This window comes from Hyperolius riggenbachi, chromosome 11 (assembly GCF_040937935.1).
Source record: "Hyperolius riggenbachi isolate aHypRig1 chromosome 11, aHypRig1.pri, whole genome shotgun sequence".
Lineage (NCBI taxonomy): Eukaryota > Metazoa > Chordata > Amphibia > Anura > Hyperoliidae > Hyperolius > Hyperolius riggenbachi.
This window is the reverse complement of record NC_090656.1, coordinates 231,995,134-232,011,444: the sequence shown is the minus strand read 5'-3', so window position 1 is coordinate 232,011,444 and position 16,311 is coordinate 231,995,134. Positions and strand designations below refer to the sequence as shown.

Here is a 16,311-nt window from a genome sequence, read left to right as displayed (position 1 = left end):
GCTAAGCCGCGTTAGACTGTTTGCACATGCTCAGTGATGTTGGAGGAGGAGGTCTCCCCTCCTTCTCCGTGGCCAGTCACATGGCTAATTAATATTCACTGCACGGTTTGAAGTGCAGTGTTTACTTCCTGGAGCGGCCGCTCTGTGCGGCGATTGGCTGGCGGGAACACGTGATGCCGCATGCGTCCAAGAGTACGCATCACGGCATCACAGGACGCATGAAGAGCCGCTTAACGCGGCTCAATGTAACGTCCAGCTTCAACCCCACTATGCGTTGCGTTAGGGGCACGTTATGCGACCTTAACGTGGCATCTAACGCAACGTCTTAGTGGGGAAGAAGCCTAAAGGGGAACTGAAGTAAGTGGTATACGGAGGCTGCCATATTTAGGTCCTTTTAATCGATACCAGTTGCCTGGCAGCCCTGCTGGTCTATTTCTCTGCAGTAATATCTGAATAACACCAGAAACAAGCATGCAGCCAGTCTTGTCAGATCTGACTTTAAAGTCTGAAACACCTGATCTGCTGCATGCTTGTTCAGGGGCTATGGCTAATAGTATTAGAGGCAGAGGATCAGCAGGGCTGCCAGGCAACTGGTATTGCTTAAAAGGAAATAAACATGGCAGCCTCTATATACCTCTCTCTTCAGTTCCCCTTTAAATTTTGGGATGCGGGAGAAAACTAGAGTGCCCAGCTGAAACCCACACAGACACAGGGAGAACATACACACTCCTTGCAGATAGTGCCCTGGCTGGGATTTGAACCGGGAACCCAGTACTGCAAGGTGAGAGTGCTAACCACTACACCATCATGCTGCAGTGCGAGTCCCGTAGGATTACTAGTGCAGCGCTATGCTGACCGCTGGCAATCAGCAAAGCACCAATCGCAGGCAGAAATTCCCCAGCAGGTCACAGTACAGCTGTCATATCCTATACAATGGCACAGGGATGAAGAGAAAAACACTGTTCCCTTGTCTAGCATGAGTCATCCGGATAAGTTCCCTGTCCTTGTTTATCTCCTGCACAGTCTTCTGAAAAGGCCCCAGGAGATCTTCAAATGATCAGTTTGCTTTTATACATCTTGTAAAAGCGGACCTGAACTCAGAACTTCCTCTCTGCCCTAAAAGATAACCAGCAGCATAATAACCTTTACAGAAAAAACATTTCTTTGTTAAAGTGGATACAAATCTGCAGAGTGTCTACTTCCTGCTTTCATGGAAGCAGACATAGGGTTAACATCCTCTGTTTACAAATTAGCTGCTCTGCTGTGGCAGCCAGCTGAGAGAACATATTACAATGGTGATTAGTCACAGAGGAGGGGGAATTAGACAGGCTAAGCTCACAAATACATAAAGGTTGCATTTCTCTGTTTTCCTTCTGTCCTGTGCGAGCATTCAGGTCCACTGGACATCTGGGCGGGGGGCGGGGAGTGCCGCTGTCCCCTCTGAAAGATCGCCGACCACAACTGTGGTCACGGCTACTGCGCAGGCGCAATTGCACACCTCTTTCGATCTTACAGGAGCATTCTATGCTTGCGCAGTTCACAGATGTACATTGCGCACATGCAGAACGCACCCAGCTGCGGGAGTGCAAACGAGAAAGACGCATGGATGCACCAGCACACGTGTTGTAGCCTATGACCACAGCTGTGGTCGGGGATCTTTCAGAGGGGACAGCGGCACCCTGGAGGGCGGTGGGACTACAGTGAGGGACCTAATAGAATGCTAGGGGCTGGAAGAGACTCCAGGTAAGTTAATGTAACCCCCTTACCCAGCCCAGATGTCCTTTAAAGGGACCCATACATCAGACGATGTATGGTCAGATCGACCAAGAGACAGATCTCTCTCTGATCCATACCTCCCAACTTTTTGAGATGAGAAAAAGGGACACTTAAACCATGCCCCTGCCACACCCCTGGTCACGCCCTCACCACGCCTCTAGTCACACATACCATAAAGATTTCATAAGAAACATATGTTGTTTTATAATTCAAACCACACTGGCCCTTTCTATCCTGGTTCATTTTCCTTCATAGTAACATTTTAAAATTAGTAATATATCAATTTAAAGGTTGGGAATAACGTTTAGAGTCAATCGAACACATGTTTAGTATAGAAATATATATATTTACATAGAAAGAGGGACAAAGTCCTGAAAGAGGGACAAATGAGGGTGAAAGAGGGACAGAGGGACAGGGCTCCCAAAAAGGGACAGTTGGGAGCTATGCTGATCATATCTGATCAGCGAGAGAGATCTGTTGGCTGCCCACACACTGCAGGCCAATTCCTGATCGATTTCAGCATGACGCCAAATTGTGACGCAGAATCCGCCGCCTCGCCCCCCTGGTGCTGTCCCTGACTCCCCTCTAATGTAAAAGCAACCCCCCTGGTGCCTTGTGTAGTATATTTCACCCCCTGGTGTCCTTGGCCTGCTCCGTGCTCCGCCCACATACACACGCCCCCTCATTTACTGAGGACTGCGCCCAAAGCCATCGTTGTACATAGAGTGATAATGTATATTGCACAGGGCACTGGGGAGGGGGGGGGGGGGGGACATTTTACACTGGGTGGACAACGCCGGGGGTTCTTTTGCGTTCGTCACTAGTCCCAATCACACACCATTACCGACACACATCCATTTGAGCAGTATGTCCGATCAACACATGTGGCCAATTTTGGCCTGTAATTGGACGCATGCTACTGGCGGCACCAATTTTCATCCGATTCGATTATCAAATGGTGAATCGGCCGCCAAATCGCCTGATGTGATGTATGGCACCTTGAAAAAAAATTATAATAACAGTAATGGATTGCCTCCTGATTGTATCTAAACGATTGATCCCTCTCTGAAGGAATTGATTCAGGATCTGTTGAAAATCCGTTGAAAATCGATCAAACTGCAGCGTGGCCCTGTGTTGGATGCAGTGCAATGCTTTGAGCCATTATTGCTCTAACTGCCGCTCCTGCTTCACCCCCGATCCACCTATCACCTCCCGTCCAGTCCGAGTAATTGATTTTTGGTCAAAATTGATCCAAATTTGATCAATCTAATGTTTAAAGGAATCGATCCCCTTCCAATTTGATCAGAGCTATTGAATCTGCAGGGATTAAATGTTAAAATCAGTGTGTGTTCGGGCACCTTACAGCGGACCTGAACTCTGCTCTAAAAGAGATGCAACAGGCAGCACAGTAACTTTTAAAGGGAACCTGAAGAGAGATGTATATGGAGGCTGCCATATTTATTTCCTTTTAAACAATACCAGTTGCCTGGCTATCCTGCTGATTTTTTTGGGTTCAGTAGTGTCTGAGTCACACACCTGAAACAAGCATGCAGCTAATCCAGTCAGACATCAGTCAGAGCACCTGATCTGCTGCATGCTTGTTCGGGGTCAATAGCTGAAAGTATTAGCGGCAGAGGACCAGCAGGACTGCCAGGCAATGTGCGTTGTTTAATTAACCAGCTGAGCGGTCTGGACGAGCTCAGCTCGTCCAACGCCGCCAGAGGCTGCCGCTCAGGCCCTGCTGGGCCGATTTTCACCAAATAAAAAGCAGCACACGCAGCCGGCACTTTGCCAGCCGCGTGTGCTGCCTGATCGCCGCTGCAGCGCGGCGATCCGCCGCGTGCAGCGGTGAAAGAGGGTCCCCCCAGCCGCCCGAGCCCAGCGTAGCCGGAACAAACAGTTCCGGCCAGCGCTAAGGGCTGGATCGGAGGCGGCTGACGTCAGGACGTCGGCTGACGTCCATGACGTCACTCCGCTCGTCGCCATGGCGACGAGGTAAGCGAAACACGGAAGGCCGCTCATTGCGGCCTTCCGTGTTACTTCTGGCCGCCGGAGGCGATCGGAAGAACGCCTCCGGAGCGCCCTCTAGTGGGCTTTCATGCAGCCAACTTTCAGTTGGCTGCATGAAATAGTTTTTTTTTTATTTAAAAAAAACCCTCCCGCAGCCACCCTGGCGATTTAATCAGAACGCCAGGGTGGTTAAGGAAATAAATATGGCAGCCTCCATATTCTCTCACTTCAGGTCCCCTTTAAGGAAAAACACTTCTTTGTTACAGCTGATACAAATCCTGCAAAAATTTGCAGTGTGTTTACTTCCTACTTTCATGGAAGCAGATACAGGGTTAACAACCTGTTTTTACAAATTAGCTGCTCTGCCATGGCAGAGGAGATTGTGGCAAATGAAGAGAAAGATCCGCACCACCTTCAGAAAAGCTTAGTCTGTTTTATTGGAAAAAAACATACAAATTTAAAAAGAACTTTAAGGCAGGACAGTCCACTGTTTCGGGCTCCTGCCCATCTTCATGCTGCCTAGTGAACTAGGCAGCATGGAGATGGGCAGGAGCCCGAAACAGTGGACTGTCCTGCCTTAAAGTTCTTTTTAAATTTGTATGTTTTTTTCCAATAAAACAGACTAAGCTTTTCTGAAGGTGGTGCGGATCTTTCTCTTCATTTGCCACAGTTTGAGTCCCATGGTGTCCGGGACTATTGGATCTGCACACCTGACCATCTGAAATTGATGGAAGCCAAGCAAGTGCGACTCCACACTCAAAATTATGGCAGAGGAGATTGCTGAGCTGACACAGCTGAGAGATCAAATTACACTTGTGATCAGCTGCAGGTGAGGGGGGATTAGACAGGCTAAACTCTCTAAATACATACAGGATGGATTTCTCTCAACTCTATAGTGACACTAAAGCGAAAAAACAACAACAATATGATATAATGAATTGGTTGTGTAGTACGGATAATTACTAGAACATTAGTAGCAAAGAAAATATTCTCAATATTTTTAATTTCAGTTAAATGGTGTTTTTTATAACATTGCCTGATTCTCTAATATGTGCAGTTTACACACTACTCAGCATTCTAAATGATTTTACAGAGCAGGCCAGTGAACTATTGACCTGTACCCTGGAGAGAAAAAGAAAATACAGTGACTGACAGTTGAGATAATAAGCTTCAGAAGACAGAGCTTTCTGCGACTTTGAAAGTTGTGGAGCTCAGTGGCTCTTTTGCATAGATAACAGCTGGAGTTTCTTAACTCTCCCTGTACTGGAAACAATATTAGACTCCTATCTCTGCCGCTAATGTTTTATTTCTTAGCTGTACTACACATACAAATCATTACATCATTATATCATAATTTTCGCTTCAGTATCTCTTTAAGTTTCTAGTCCCCAGTGTCCTCTCGCGTATCTCTGGGTGATCTGGCTGACCTTACTAGAGAGCGCCGGTCACGATTCCCCATCATTACTGTACAATCTGTCTCACAGCGGCTCTGCCAGGATTCATCTCGCTGTTACTAGGCAACGCATCCAGCGAGGGGGAAGGAAACATGGCAGTTTGGAAGGTCTGGATGTTCTGAGGTGGCGGGAGAACGTTCCGGTCTTCCCCAAGTGACAGGAACCGTGTGAGGGAAGCCATGCTGTTCTGTCCTCGCTTGTCACCTACAAAGCGCCGCTCAGCGATGCCTTACATTCATTAAACTCCGCCGGGCGTGACAGACGCTATACGATGCCAATCCTACCCCTGGTACAGGAATCCCCCCACCGCCAATTATGCCCCAGAGGCAATATAAACCTCTCCTAAAGTTCCAGAAATAGTATTTTCCTCTTCTGAGAGTTTATAAAGTGGGATTAAAGGACAACTGTAGTGAGGGGTATATGGAGGCTGCCATATTTATTTCCTGTTAAACAATACCAGTTACCTGGCATCCCTGCTGATCTATTTGGCTGCAGTAGTTTCTGAATCACACCACAAACAAGCATCTTGTCAGATCTGACCATAATGTCAGAAACACCCGATCTGCTGCATGCTTGTTCAGGGTCTATGGCTGAAAGTATTAGAGGCAGAGGAGCAGTAGGACAGGCAGCCAATATGCACTGTTTAAAAGGTAATAAATATGGCATCCTCCATAGCCCTCTCACTTCAGTTGTCCTTTAAAGAGAAACTCCGACCAAGAATTGAACTTTATCTCAATCAGTAGCTGATACCCCCTTTTACATGAGAAATCTATTCCTTTTCACAAACAGACCATCAGGGGGCGCAGTATGGCTGATATTGTGGTGAAACCCCTCCCACAAGAAACTCTGAGGACCATGGTCCTGGCAGTTTCCTGTCTGTGAACCTTGTTGCATTGTGGGAAATAGCTGTTTTATTACATTATTTTCACTGGAGTTCCTCTTTAAACTTTATACGAGATGAAGAAAAAAACACATGATTTGGCTCCCTCACGATAAATGTACTGTACCTGTAGCAGCTTTTCCTGTGTCTGAGGCCGGATTTACATAAGACATAGTGTGAAAAAGGTGCGTTTTATGAAGGTGTGTTTGCGTTTTTACTGCATTTTTGGTGCGTTTGCATTATTTTTACGCAGATGCATTTTTTTTTCATGCGTTTTGCTTGCATTCTAATGCATTTGTGGTTCGCATATGTAAAACGCATATGCATTTTGTATGCGTTTTTATATTTACATTTATGCAAATCACTAGGAAGACAACAGGAGGCGGAAACACATTAGAGATCTTTATTTTTATTTTTTTAAACACATTACAACTCATGAAAAACACATTAAAACGCAATGCATATGCGTCACTATAGACGTTCATTATGTGCATTTGCCAGCCATCCTGCATAATATGTAACAAAAACCAGCTTTCGCGAAACACATACTGTAAATCGCAGTACAACGCATCTTTTTCTGCGTCCCATTGACTAACATTGCTGCATAAACAACACAGCGTTTTACACAACGCCAGCATTTCTGCTATGTGCGCTCCCGGCCTGAAGCAGAGATGGATTACAATGTAATCAGGCTCTAGGCAAGGTAGTAGATTTGGGGCCTCTTAGTAAGCTAGAGTGGAGAGAGGTCAGAGAAGGTGGCAGGTAGGCCCCTTAACACCCACTGGGCCCCAAGCACCTGCCTAGGCTGCCTGGGGGATGATCCTGCTCTGGTCTGAAGCCTAGCACTATGGGAATACGTTTCTTTATACTCATCTTGGATGAGCAGCCACCTTAAAGGACAGATCAGAGGGAATTAAAATCAAAAAAATTAACTTACTTGGGGGTTCCCCCAGGCAACCGTCGTGTACCCTTGCCGCAGCTCTGCTCCCAGCCAGTGGCCCGGGGTCCCCTCCAGTGCAGGACACAGGGCAGCTGCCAGGGGCTGGAGGAGGCCCAAGCTGAGTAGATTTTTGTTTTTTAATTATCTCTGACCTTCCCACTATGGCGAAAAATTTTGAAATTTAAAATAAGTGCAAACATAGACAAATAAGAAGTACGTTTTTTCCCAGAATAAAATGAGCCATTAAATTACTTTTCTCCTATGTTGCTGTCACTTATAGTAGGTAGTAGAAATCTGACAGAAGTGACAGGTTTTGGACTAGTCCATCTCTTCATAGGGGATTCTCAGCAAGGCTTTTATTCTTTATAAAGCTATTCCCTGAAAAGGATATAACAAATGATGCTGGACAGCTTCCCTGCTCGCTACACAGTGTTTTTGGCAGTTGGAATGAGCAACTGCCATTCACAGAGGCCCGGTGCACACCAAAAACCGCTAGCAGATCCGCAAAATGCTAGCAGATTTTGAAACGCTTTTTTTTATTTTTCTATTGCGTTTTGCTAGCGTTTTGCGGATTGCTGCAGCGGTTTTCAGTATAGTAGATTTCATATATTGTTACAGTAAAGCTGTTACTGAACAGCTACTGTAACGAAAAAGCCTGCAAAACCGCTCTGAAGTGCCGTTTTTCAGAGCGGTTTGCGTTTTTCCTATACTTAACATTGAGGCAGAAACGCACCCGCAATCCACAAAATGCCTCACCCCGGCATTTTTCAATTCTGCAAAACGCCTCCCGCTCTGGTGTGCACCACCCCATTGAGATACATTGACCAAGCGGATCCGCAGCCGCAAGCGGCTGCAGAAACGCTGAATAAGCCGCTCGGTGTGCACCAGCCCTAAGTGCTTTTGAAAATTAATAAAACCCTGAGAATCCCCCATGAAGAAATGGGCTAATCCAAAAAACCTGTCGCTTTTGTCAGATTTCTACTAATTACTGTAAGTGACAGCAACATAGGCAGTGGTGCTCATCCAATATTCGGGTATCTGAACTAGAGTTGGGCCGAACCTCCGATTTTAGGTTCGCGAACCGGGTTCGCGAACTTTCGCGGAACGTTCGGTTCGCGTTAAAGTTCGCGAACCGCAATAGACTTCAATGGGGATGCGAACTTTGAAAAAAAAAATAATTATGCTGGCCACAAAAGTGATGGAAAAGATGTTTCAAGGGGTCTAACACCTGGAGGGGGGCATGGCGGAGTGGGATACACGCCAAAAGTCCCCGGGAAAAATCTGGATTTGACGCAAAGCAGCGTTTTAAGGGCAGAAATCACATTGAATGCTAAATGACAGGCCTAAAGTGCTTTCAAACATCTTGCATGTGTATACATCAATCAGGTAGTGTAATTAAGGTACTGCTTCACACTGACACACCAAACTCACCGTGTAACGCACCGCAAACAGCTGTTTGTGTAGTGACGGCCGTGCTGGACTGGTGCGCACCATGGCGAGAGTGCAGGTTTTGGTGGCTTTACAGCCCATATGGTCGGCCTGGCTGATGTAGCTGAATGACAGAACAGTGACTGTCCAGCTGATCAAATTTGGTCTGACCACAATGAAGCAACGACCTTATTATCTTTTGTGTGCCCCCCGAGACACTCATCTAGGCGCCGGTCATTGCTTCATTGTGATACGCAAGCCCCTTCACCACGGCAAGGTAATGATCACGAAGGGGAATGGGCGCATGTACATGCCTTTTCTTTTGTTGTTGCAGCTGCCCTCAGTGCAGCCAGAAAAATTAGGCAGTCATGTACAGGATTTTTGAATTAAAAGCAACAGAACCTGGAGGTTTGAACGATAGTATTAACTATCGAGTATTCTTGCCAGACTAGCTCTTTGACTTGTTTCAGTGCTCCGCATTCCTTTCCCATGTCCCCTCTCTCTTCTTTGTTTGGGGCCCCTTGTCGACCTTGCCTGTTGTCTGACTCTCTCCTACTAAATGTGGCAATTTGTCCTTTGGCCTAGATGTAATTTGGTGTAGTGCTGCACATCTGTATGCACATATGTGTTTGTGCATGCTTTTTGTGCATTACAAATACAGCCCCGGGCTCTATTATTATTATTGATGTGTGTCTCTCCTCCTCAATTTGAATCTAATTTGATTTAATCTTTTTGTGGGTCCATTGCCTGTTTGGCTTCATGTGAGTCACCTGGGGTGGATTTTGGCTCCAATTCCACCTTACGATCCCTTTAGCGCCTTTGGGTGCCTTTGCGGCGCAGCCGTGCCACCCCTGGTGTCTCTCGTGAATGGTACCCATATTTATATGTCAGTATTTATATGTTTTTTGAGGTCACACTAGGTGTCCATTTTTCTAAAAGTAATATTACTGTACCTTTCTGTTTTTGTGTTGGTTTATTTGGATAACTGGCTTGTTTGTCTTTTTTGACAAATAAAGTTATACATTTCCCCAGATTGCCGCCAGGAGCCGTCGCCCCCCCTCCCCTAACTTCCGCCCGCCTTTGGGCTGTGCTAGGCGTCCCGCTCCCAGTCACACAGGGATGCGATGAGTCGCTTCCTGTTTGGACGCGTAGGAGCGCATTTGCGCTCCAGCGGGTCGCCGCCCACATGTCCCATGAGCTTTGGCTCAATGTGGGCGGAAGTGGGCGGGGCGTGCAGCGGCTTTCAAAAACGCCATTCCGGCGTTCAGAGGTGATGCTTTCTTCTGCTGCCTGCCTTTGAAAAGGCCGCTAGTGCGGCGAAACATGTAAGGCATATTGGCAGCTATCTCCCCTGGGCATTATCCAGTGAGCCACTCCATACCCACGCTTCAGCATCTGGATCCATCTACGCACATGGGATGGTAACTATGAATCCTTGCATGGCTGGCCTGTCATCTGTCGCTTACTGAATCCTTGCTGGCAATTTACCTCATTGGGCCTTTGGCTTGTTACATTGTGCTCCTTCCATCTTTGCTTAAGGCTCTGCATCCCTGCGATTGGGGGACTGTGAAATCACATATCCATGTCAGCGTACAGAAACAGTTTGTGGCGGTTCCAGTTCCTTGCCACATGCTCTTGATCTCAGACTCTGGGACCTGCATGTTTATGCCGATATGCTCTATGGGAGCCTCCTTTTAAATGCCACATGTCATAGTATGTGTATACACCCCTTTATGATGTGGGTGCCTGTCATACGCTTAACAACCAGCTTTATTGTGATGTGACTGGATTTCTTTAGGCCCAGCCAGCTTCTTTCCTACAAGTGGATTCATATCAGCCAACCTCTTTTGCCTATAATTTATTATCTGTGGAGTTTTTGTTGGAGTGGAACCCCCCTTTTTTCTTGCGGGGTATTGTGAGGACTGCAGCCTCACTATACCAAAGATTTTGCCCAGTGGGATTCTTTCACTGTTTTTAAAGGGGATTCTAGTCATATATATATTTATTCATTTTGTGTGTCATTATACATGTAAAGATAATAAAGATTGTTTTATAATTTCTTATGCACCCAAGAGCCAATTCTCTTTCTTTGTTAGTATATATATTTCGTTGGCATGATGCATAAGAAAATCATTATTAAGATAATATTATTATAACAACCAATTGTTATCTCATTTGACCACCCTCCACATGAAATAGAGTTATTTTAGTTCAAAAATTAGGCAGTCATGTACACGCACCATAAAAATTATTACAGCGGCCGCTGCTAGCAGCGGCCTAAAAAATTCAGCAATCCGCCTGGAGTCCCGGACCCTGTTGGTGGTGGCGGAGAAGGTAGTGAAGCGGCCTGCAGGCAGACATGCTGTGTGGAGGGACTGGGAGCGACTTAGTCTTTTTGGGGCAGGCCAGGCAGCCAGTCACACGGCAGGCAGGCAGAGATGCTGTGTGTGCGGGGACTGACTTAGTCTTGGGGCGGGCAGCAGCCCTCCGGGATCCATGCCTCATTCATTTTGATAAAGGTGAGGTACTTAACACTTTTGTGACTTAGGCGACTTCTCTTCTCTGTGACAATGCCTCCAGCTGCGCTGAAGGTCCTTTCTGAGAGGACGCTTGCGGCAGGGCAGGAGAGAAGTTGGATGGCAAATTGGGACAGCTCTGGCCACAGGTCAAGCCTGCGCACCCAGTAGTTCAAGGGTTCCTCATCGCTGTTCACAGCAGTGTCTACATCCACACTTAAGGCCAGGTAGTCGGCTACCTGCCGGTCGAGGCGTTGGTGGAGGGTGGATCCGGAAGGGCTACGGCGAGGCGTTGGACTAAAGAACGTCCGCATGTCCGACATCACCATGAGATCGCTGGAGCGTCCTGTCTTTGACTGCGTGGACACGGGAGGAGGATTAGGAGGAGGCACGGACACGGGAGGAGGCGGGTTCACAGAACAGGTATACAGTGGCGGGTCCACTGAACAGAACAGGTATACAGTGGCGGGTCCACTGAACAGAACAGGTATACAGTGGCGGGTCCACTGAACAGAACAGGTATACAGTGGCGGGTCCACTGAACAGAACAGGTATACAGTGGCGGGTTCACTGAACAGGTATACAGTGGCGGGTCCACTGAACAGAACAGGTATACAGTGGCGGGTTCACAGAACAGGTATGCAGTGGCAGGATCACTGAACACAATAGGTATGCAGTGGCGTGTTCACTAAACAGGTATACAGTGGCGGGTCCACTGAACAGAACAGGTATACAGTGGCGGGTCCACTGAACAGAACAGGTATACAGTGGCGGGTCCACTGAACAGAACAGGTATACAGTGGCGGGTTCACAGAACAGGTATACAGTGGCGGGTCCACTGAACAGAACAGGTATACAGTGGCGGGTTCACAGAACAGGTATGCAGTGGCAGGATCACTGAACAGGTATGCAGTGGCAGGATCACTGAACAGGTATGCAGTGGCAGGATCACAGTACAGGTATGCAGTGGGCTGAGGGCTCACTGAACAGAACAGGTATGCAGTGGCAGGATCACTGAACAGGTATGCAGTGGCAGGATCACTGAACAGGTATGCAGTGGCAGGATCACAGTACAGGTATGCAGTGGGCTGAGGGCTCACTGAACAGAACAGGTATGCAGTGGCAGGATCACTGAACAGGTATGCAGTGGCAGGATCACTGAACAGGTATGCAGTGGCAGGATCACAGTACAGGTATGCAGTGGGCTGAGGGCTCACTGAACAGAACAGGTATGCAGCCAGGAAGAAGTTAAGCCTAACTAATCTTTCCCTATATGAGAGACTGCAGCAGCTCGCCCTACTCTCACTAATGCAGGCACACGAGTGGCCGTAATGGCCGCCGCTGCCTGCCTTATATAAGGGGGGGTGGGGCTCCAGGGGCTAGTGTAGCCTAATTGGCTACACTGGGCCTGCTGACTGTGATGTAGAGGGTCAAAGTTGACCCTCAGTGCATTATGGGGCGAACCGAACTTCTTCCGCAAAAGGTTCGCGTGCGGTACCCGCACGCGAACCACCTACGTTCGCGCGAACCACGTTCGCCGGCGAACCGTTCGGCCCAACTCTAATCTGAACTACCCAGATAATCCGAACTTTTTCCACTATCCGAACTTTGAATAGCAATTCGGATATTTTTTAAAATCCAAATAGCACTATCTAACAAACTCAGAGAGAGAGAGAGACCTCCGAAAGGGGTTTTTGCCATTTGAAGAGACTTTTGGAAGCATTTTAAGCCATTTTTAGGTCACTTCCGGTTTTCTATCCGGATATCCGAATCTGGCCGGATATCCAGGATATTGGGTTCTACAAAAAAAGTTCGGATTCGGATATCCGATTCGGATCCGAATATCTGGGTATCCAGATCAGGATCAATTCGGATTTTGAAAAGGGGTATCCGAGCACCCCTGAACATAGGAGAAAAGTAATTTATGACTCATTTTACTCTGGAAAAAATGTACTTATTTGTCTATGTTTGCACATATTTTACATTTTACAACTTTTTGCCATAGTGCCCCTTTAAGCTCAGTTTTGCGTGAAAAAAATGCAATCGCTCTAAGAAGCTCCAAAAATCTCCCAAAATTGCTCCAAAAAGCCTTCGAAAAATTGTAATCGCTCCAAAAATCCCAATCGCTCCAAAAATGACTTCCTCTTTCTCGCCTTTGGAAATAAGGGACTGCGGGTTCAAACAAGTACGTTCTCCTGACTGTGCATTAAATATTTATTGGGGGAGGGGCAATGACGAATATACATTAGGCTGCTTTCACAGTAAGACGTTACAGGCGCACGTTAGAGCAGCCTGTAACGCAGCCCAACTCACAGCAATGAAAAATCAATGGGCTGTTCACAGTGCCCACGTTGCGTTATATTGTAACGCAGCATGTTCAAACAAAGTGCTGCATGCTGTAAGTTATACTGGGCTAAGCCGCGTTAGACTGTTTGCACATGCTCAGTCATGTTGGAGGAGGAGGTCTCCCCTCCTCCTCAGCGGCCAGCCTCATGGCTAATTAATATTCACTGCACTGTGTGACGTGCAGTGTTTACTTCCTGGAGCGTCCGCTTTTTGCGGCGATTGGCTGGCGGGAACACGTGATGCCGCATGCGACCAAAAGTATGCATCACAGACGCATGAAGAGCCGCATGACGCGGCTCAATCAGACGTCCAACTTTAACCCCACTATGCGTTGCGTTAGAAACACGTTATGCGACCTTAACGTGGCATCTAACGCAACGTCTTAGTGGGAAAGAAGCCTTAATCAAAGGAGAATTATTTTTTGCACACCCACAGAACCCGAAACTAACTCCATTGACCTGCTTCTGGTCATGTGATCAGGTCAGATGAGAGAGGAAGCCCCTTTACGCTAGGTGCACACAATGCAATTTTTTGACAGATTTCCTGTCAGATTAACTATGTCCAGCAGGTTTGATCTGATTTCTGATCGTTTTTTTTCCATTCACTTCTATGGAAAAATCGCTCAAAAAAATTAGATCATGGTCGGATTTGAGGCAAGGCCACAGAGGCCATGGCCTAGGGCACCAGGAAGTAAGGGGCGGGCAGTGGGCTGGCACACTCAGGTTGATAAACTGCCAAACAAACCACAGCAGCCCGGTCTGTGGCCACATTGCTTCCACCGGGAAGAGCATTTGAGCAGAGCAGGACAGGGTAGCATAGGACAGGGATGCCTGAGACCAGGGGAGGCACAGTGGGAAGGGTGTGGTTGACAGCAGGCCATGGGCGGTAAGATGTACAAATCAGGCCCTAAATAAGATCGGACCTGTTGGAAATAGTCGATCTAACAGTAGATCTGTCAGAAAATTGCATCGTGGGTACCTAGGATTAGAGCGGTAACATTGTAGCAACCGTGATTACTGGTCTGTTGGTGGGTATTTAGGTGATCTGTGACTGGCTTTATCCTGCCGTGTGACTCTCTTTCTCCTCACGATGTTCCCGCAGATGAACGTCTACAAATGCACAGAGCCCTTCCAGCCGCAGGCGCAGCTACGCTTCCCTCACATCATCTCCCCCAAACAGACGTCGCCAGAGATCGTCAGCAGCAAAGACGGCACCGCGAAGGTAGCAGGGAGCGATCAGACAGATGCGAATGAGGCCCCAGAAAACCGCACACTGGAAACCATCTCTGGAGGACTGGTCTCAGGTAACGCATCAGCTATGGCGCATAAGAGTGACTGCAAATCATGATGCAGAATACTCATGGCGCACTTAGGCATAAGCTCCTCCCTCTCCTCCTTCGCATGGATATGATTGGACATGGCAGAGTACGGCACATACAATGCATGGTCACAGAGATGGACGGGTGCAGAACACGCAGGGACGACGTGCGGAATAGCATGTCTCTAGAAGACTCACTGCCAATACTGATACCTTCTGCTCTAATGTTTTCCGAGTGGGGATGTGATGTCACATCCTGCAGGGGAGTAATACTAGGGACACACGGTGTGTTTCCACACTCGATGCCCCGCTCGATTATTTCCGAGCATTTCCGATCACGTTTCGATGTTTGTTAGGTCGACTCCCATGTAAAGTATGCAAAATTGACCTAACGATCCATCGAAATGCGAATCGGACATGTCGGATATAATCGAGTGACCGGGAATCGACGGGAATTGAGCGGGGAATCGAGTGCTGGAACGCTCCGTGTTTACCCAGCAGGATAATGCACTTATTAAAAAGTTAGGGACAAAAAGACCATCTCCTGTCTCTGGTCCCAGTACTAGCTGCCATGCCTATGTATACACAACCCCCCCCCCCTTAACCCCCCGCCACCCCCCCCCCCCCCCCCCCCCACACACACACACACACACACACACTGTTTTGTGTGCATGAACATGGTACGTTTTTGTTTTTTTCAAAATCAGGTTGGAACGATGGCAAAACACGTACTCTGTATATACTCGCAAATAAGCCTAATTTTTCGGCACAAAAATGTGCTGAAAAGTGACCCCCCTCGGCTCATATGCGAGTCAGTGGAGCAGAACTGATGGTGTAGCAGGTTTTGTTACTGGCAGAGGAGTGTAAGGATTGTGCACTAGTGAATCAAGAAAAAAAGAAAAGGAGCGCTCTCTAGTGCATTACGTTTTTTAATTCATCGCTTCTTTCAAAATGTGAAATCAAACTCACAAGATTTAAAAGAATGTAAGGCATATCACACTATAAAGTGTAGGTGTACGTCACCGGAATCCTCAGTTGTTATCACCGCACGGTCGCCTCTGCACTGTGGCCAGTAGTGTGGGAGAATCAGAAGATCCAAAGCGCCAACGGGTTCCAGGATTCGGGGAATGAACGGCAGCTGCCCTGCGCCTATTGCGTCATGCAGCGTTTCGGCGTTCCACGCCTTCGTCAGATCTGGAAGTTTCCATCTGGTTGAGCGCAGTGGAATTGTGGATTTGTATTTGTGTACTAGTGATCCTGCTCTTGTTAGCTGCCTCCCTGCTGTTCCTGTGCCCCCACACCCCCCGGCATGTGGAGCACAGCCTGCCAGCAACCTTTCAGCTGTGCAATGATCGGGAATTCCTCCTGTGTGGCAACTGCTGTGTCTCATATCTATGACGCCATCTAGTGGTGTCTTGAGACACAGCTGTATCATCCTTGGGGCGCATCTGGCTATGAGGAGAGAGGCTGACTTGCACTGGGGGCACATCTGGCTTCTGTGGAGGAGGCTTTACTGGGTAGGGGGCTTATATGCGAGTCAGTCGCTTTTTCCTGTTTTCTTAGGGAAAAGTGGGTACCTCGGCTTATACGCAGGTTGGCTTAAATGCGAGTATATAAAGTAATCATAGCTCCCAACTGTCCCTT

The 16,311-nt window shown here is 47.6% G+C and overlaps 1 protein-coding gene across 1 annotated transcript in view; it reads left to right on the top strand.

Moving 5' to 3' along the window:
* SYT13 (synaptotagmin 13) overlaps positions 1-16,311 on the top strand; it is a 75,258-nt gene that overhangs the window by 12,782 nt on the left and 46,165 nt on the right. Inside the window, exon 2 of the mRNA XM_068259695.1 lies at positions 14,452-14,653. Coding sequence (XP_068115796.1) covers positions 14,452-14,653 — 202 coding nt within the window. The remainder of the gene's footprint in view (positions 1-14,451; positions 14,654-16,311) is intronic.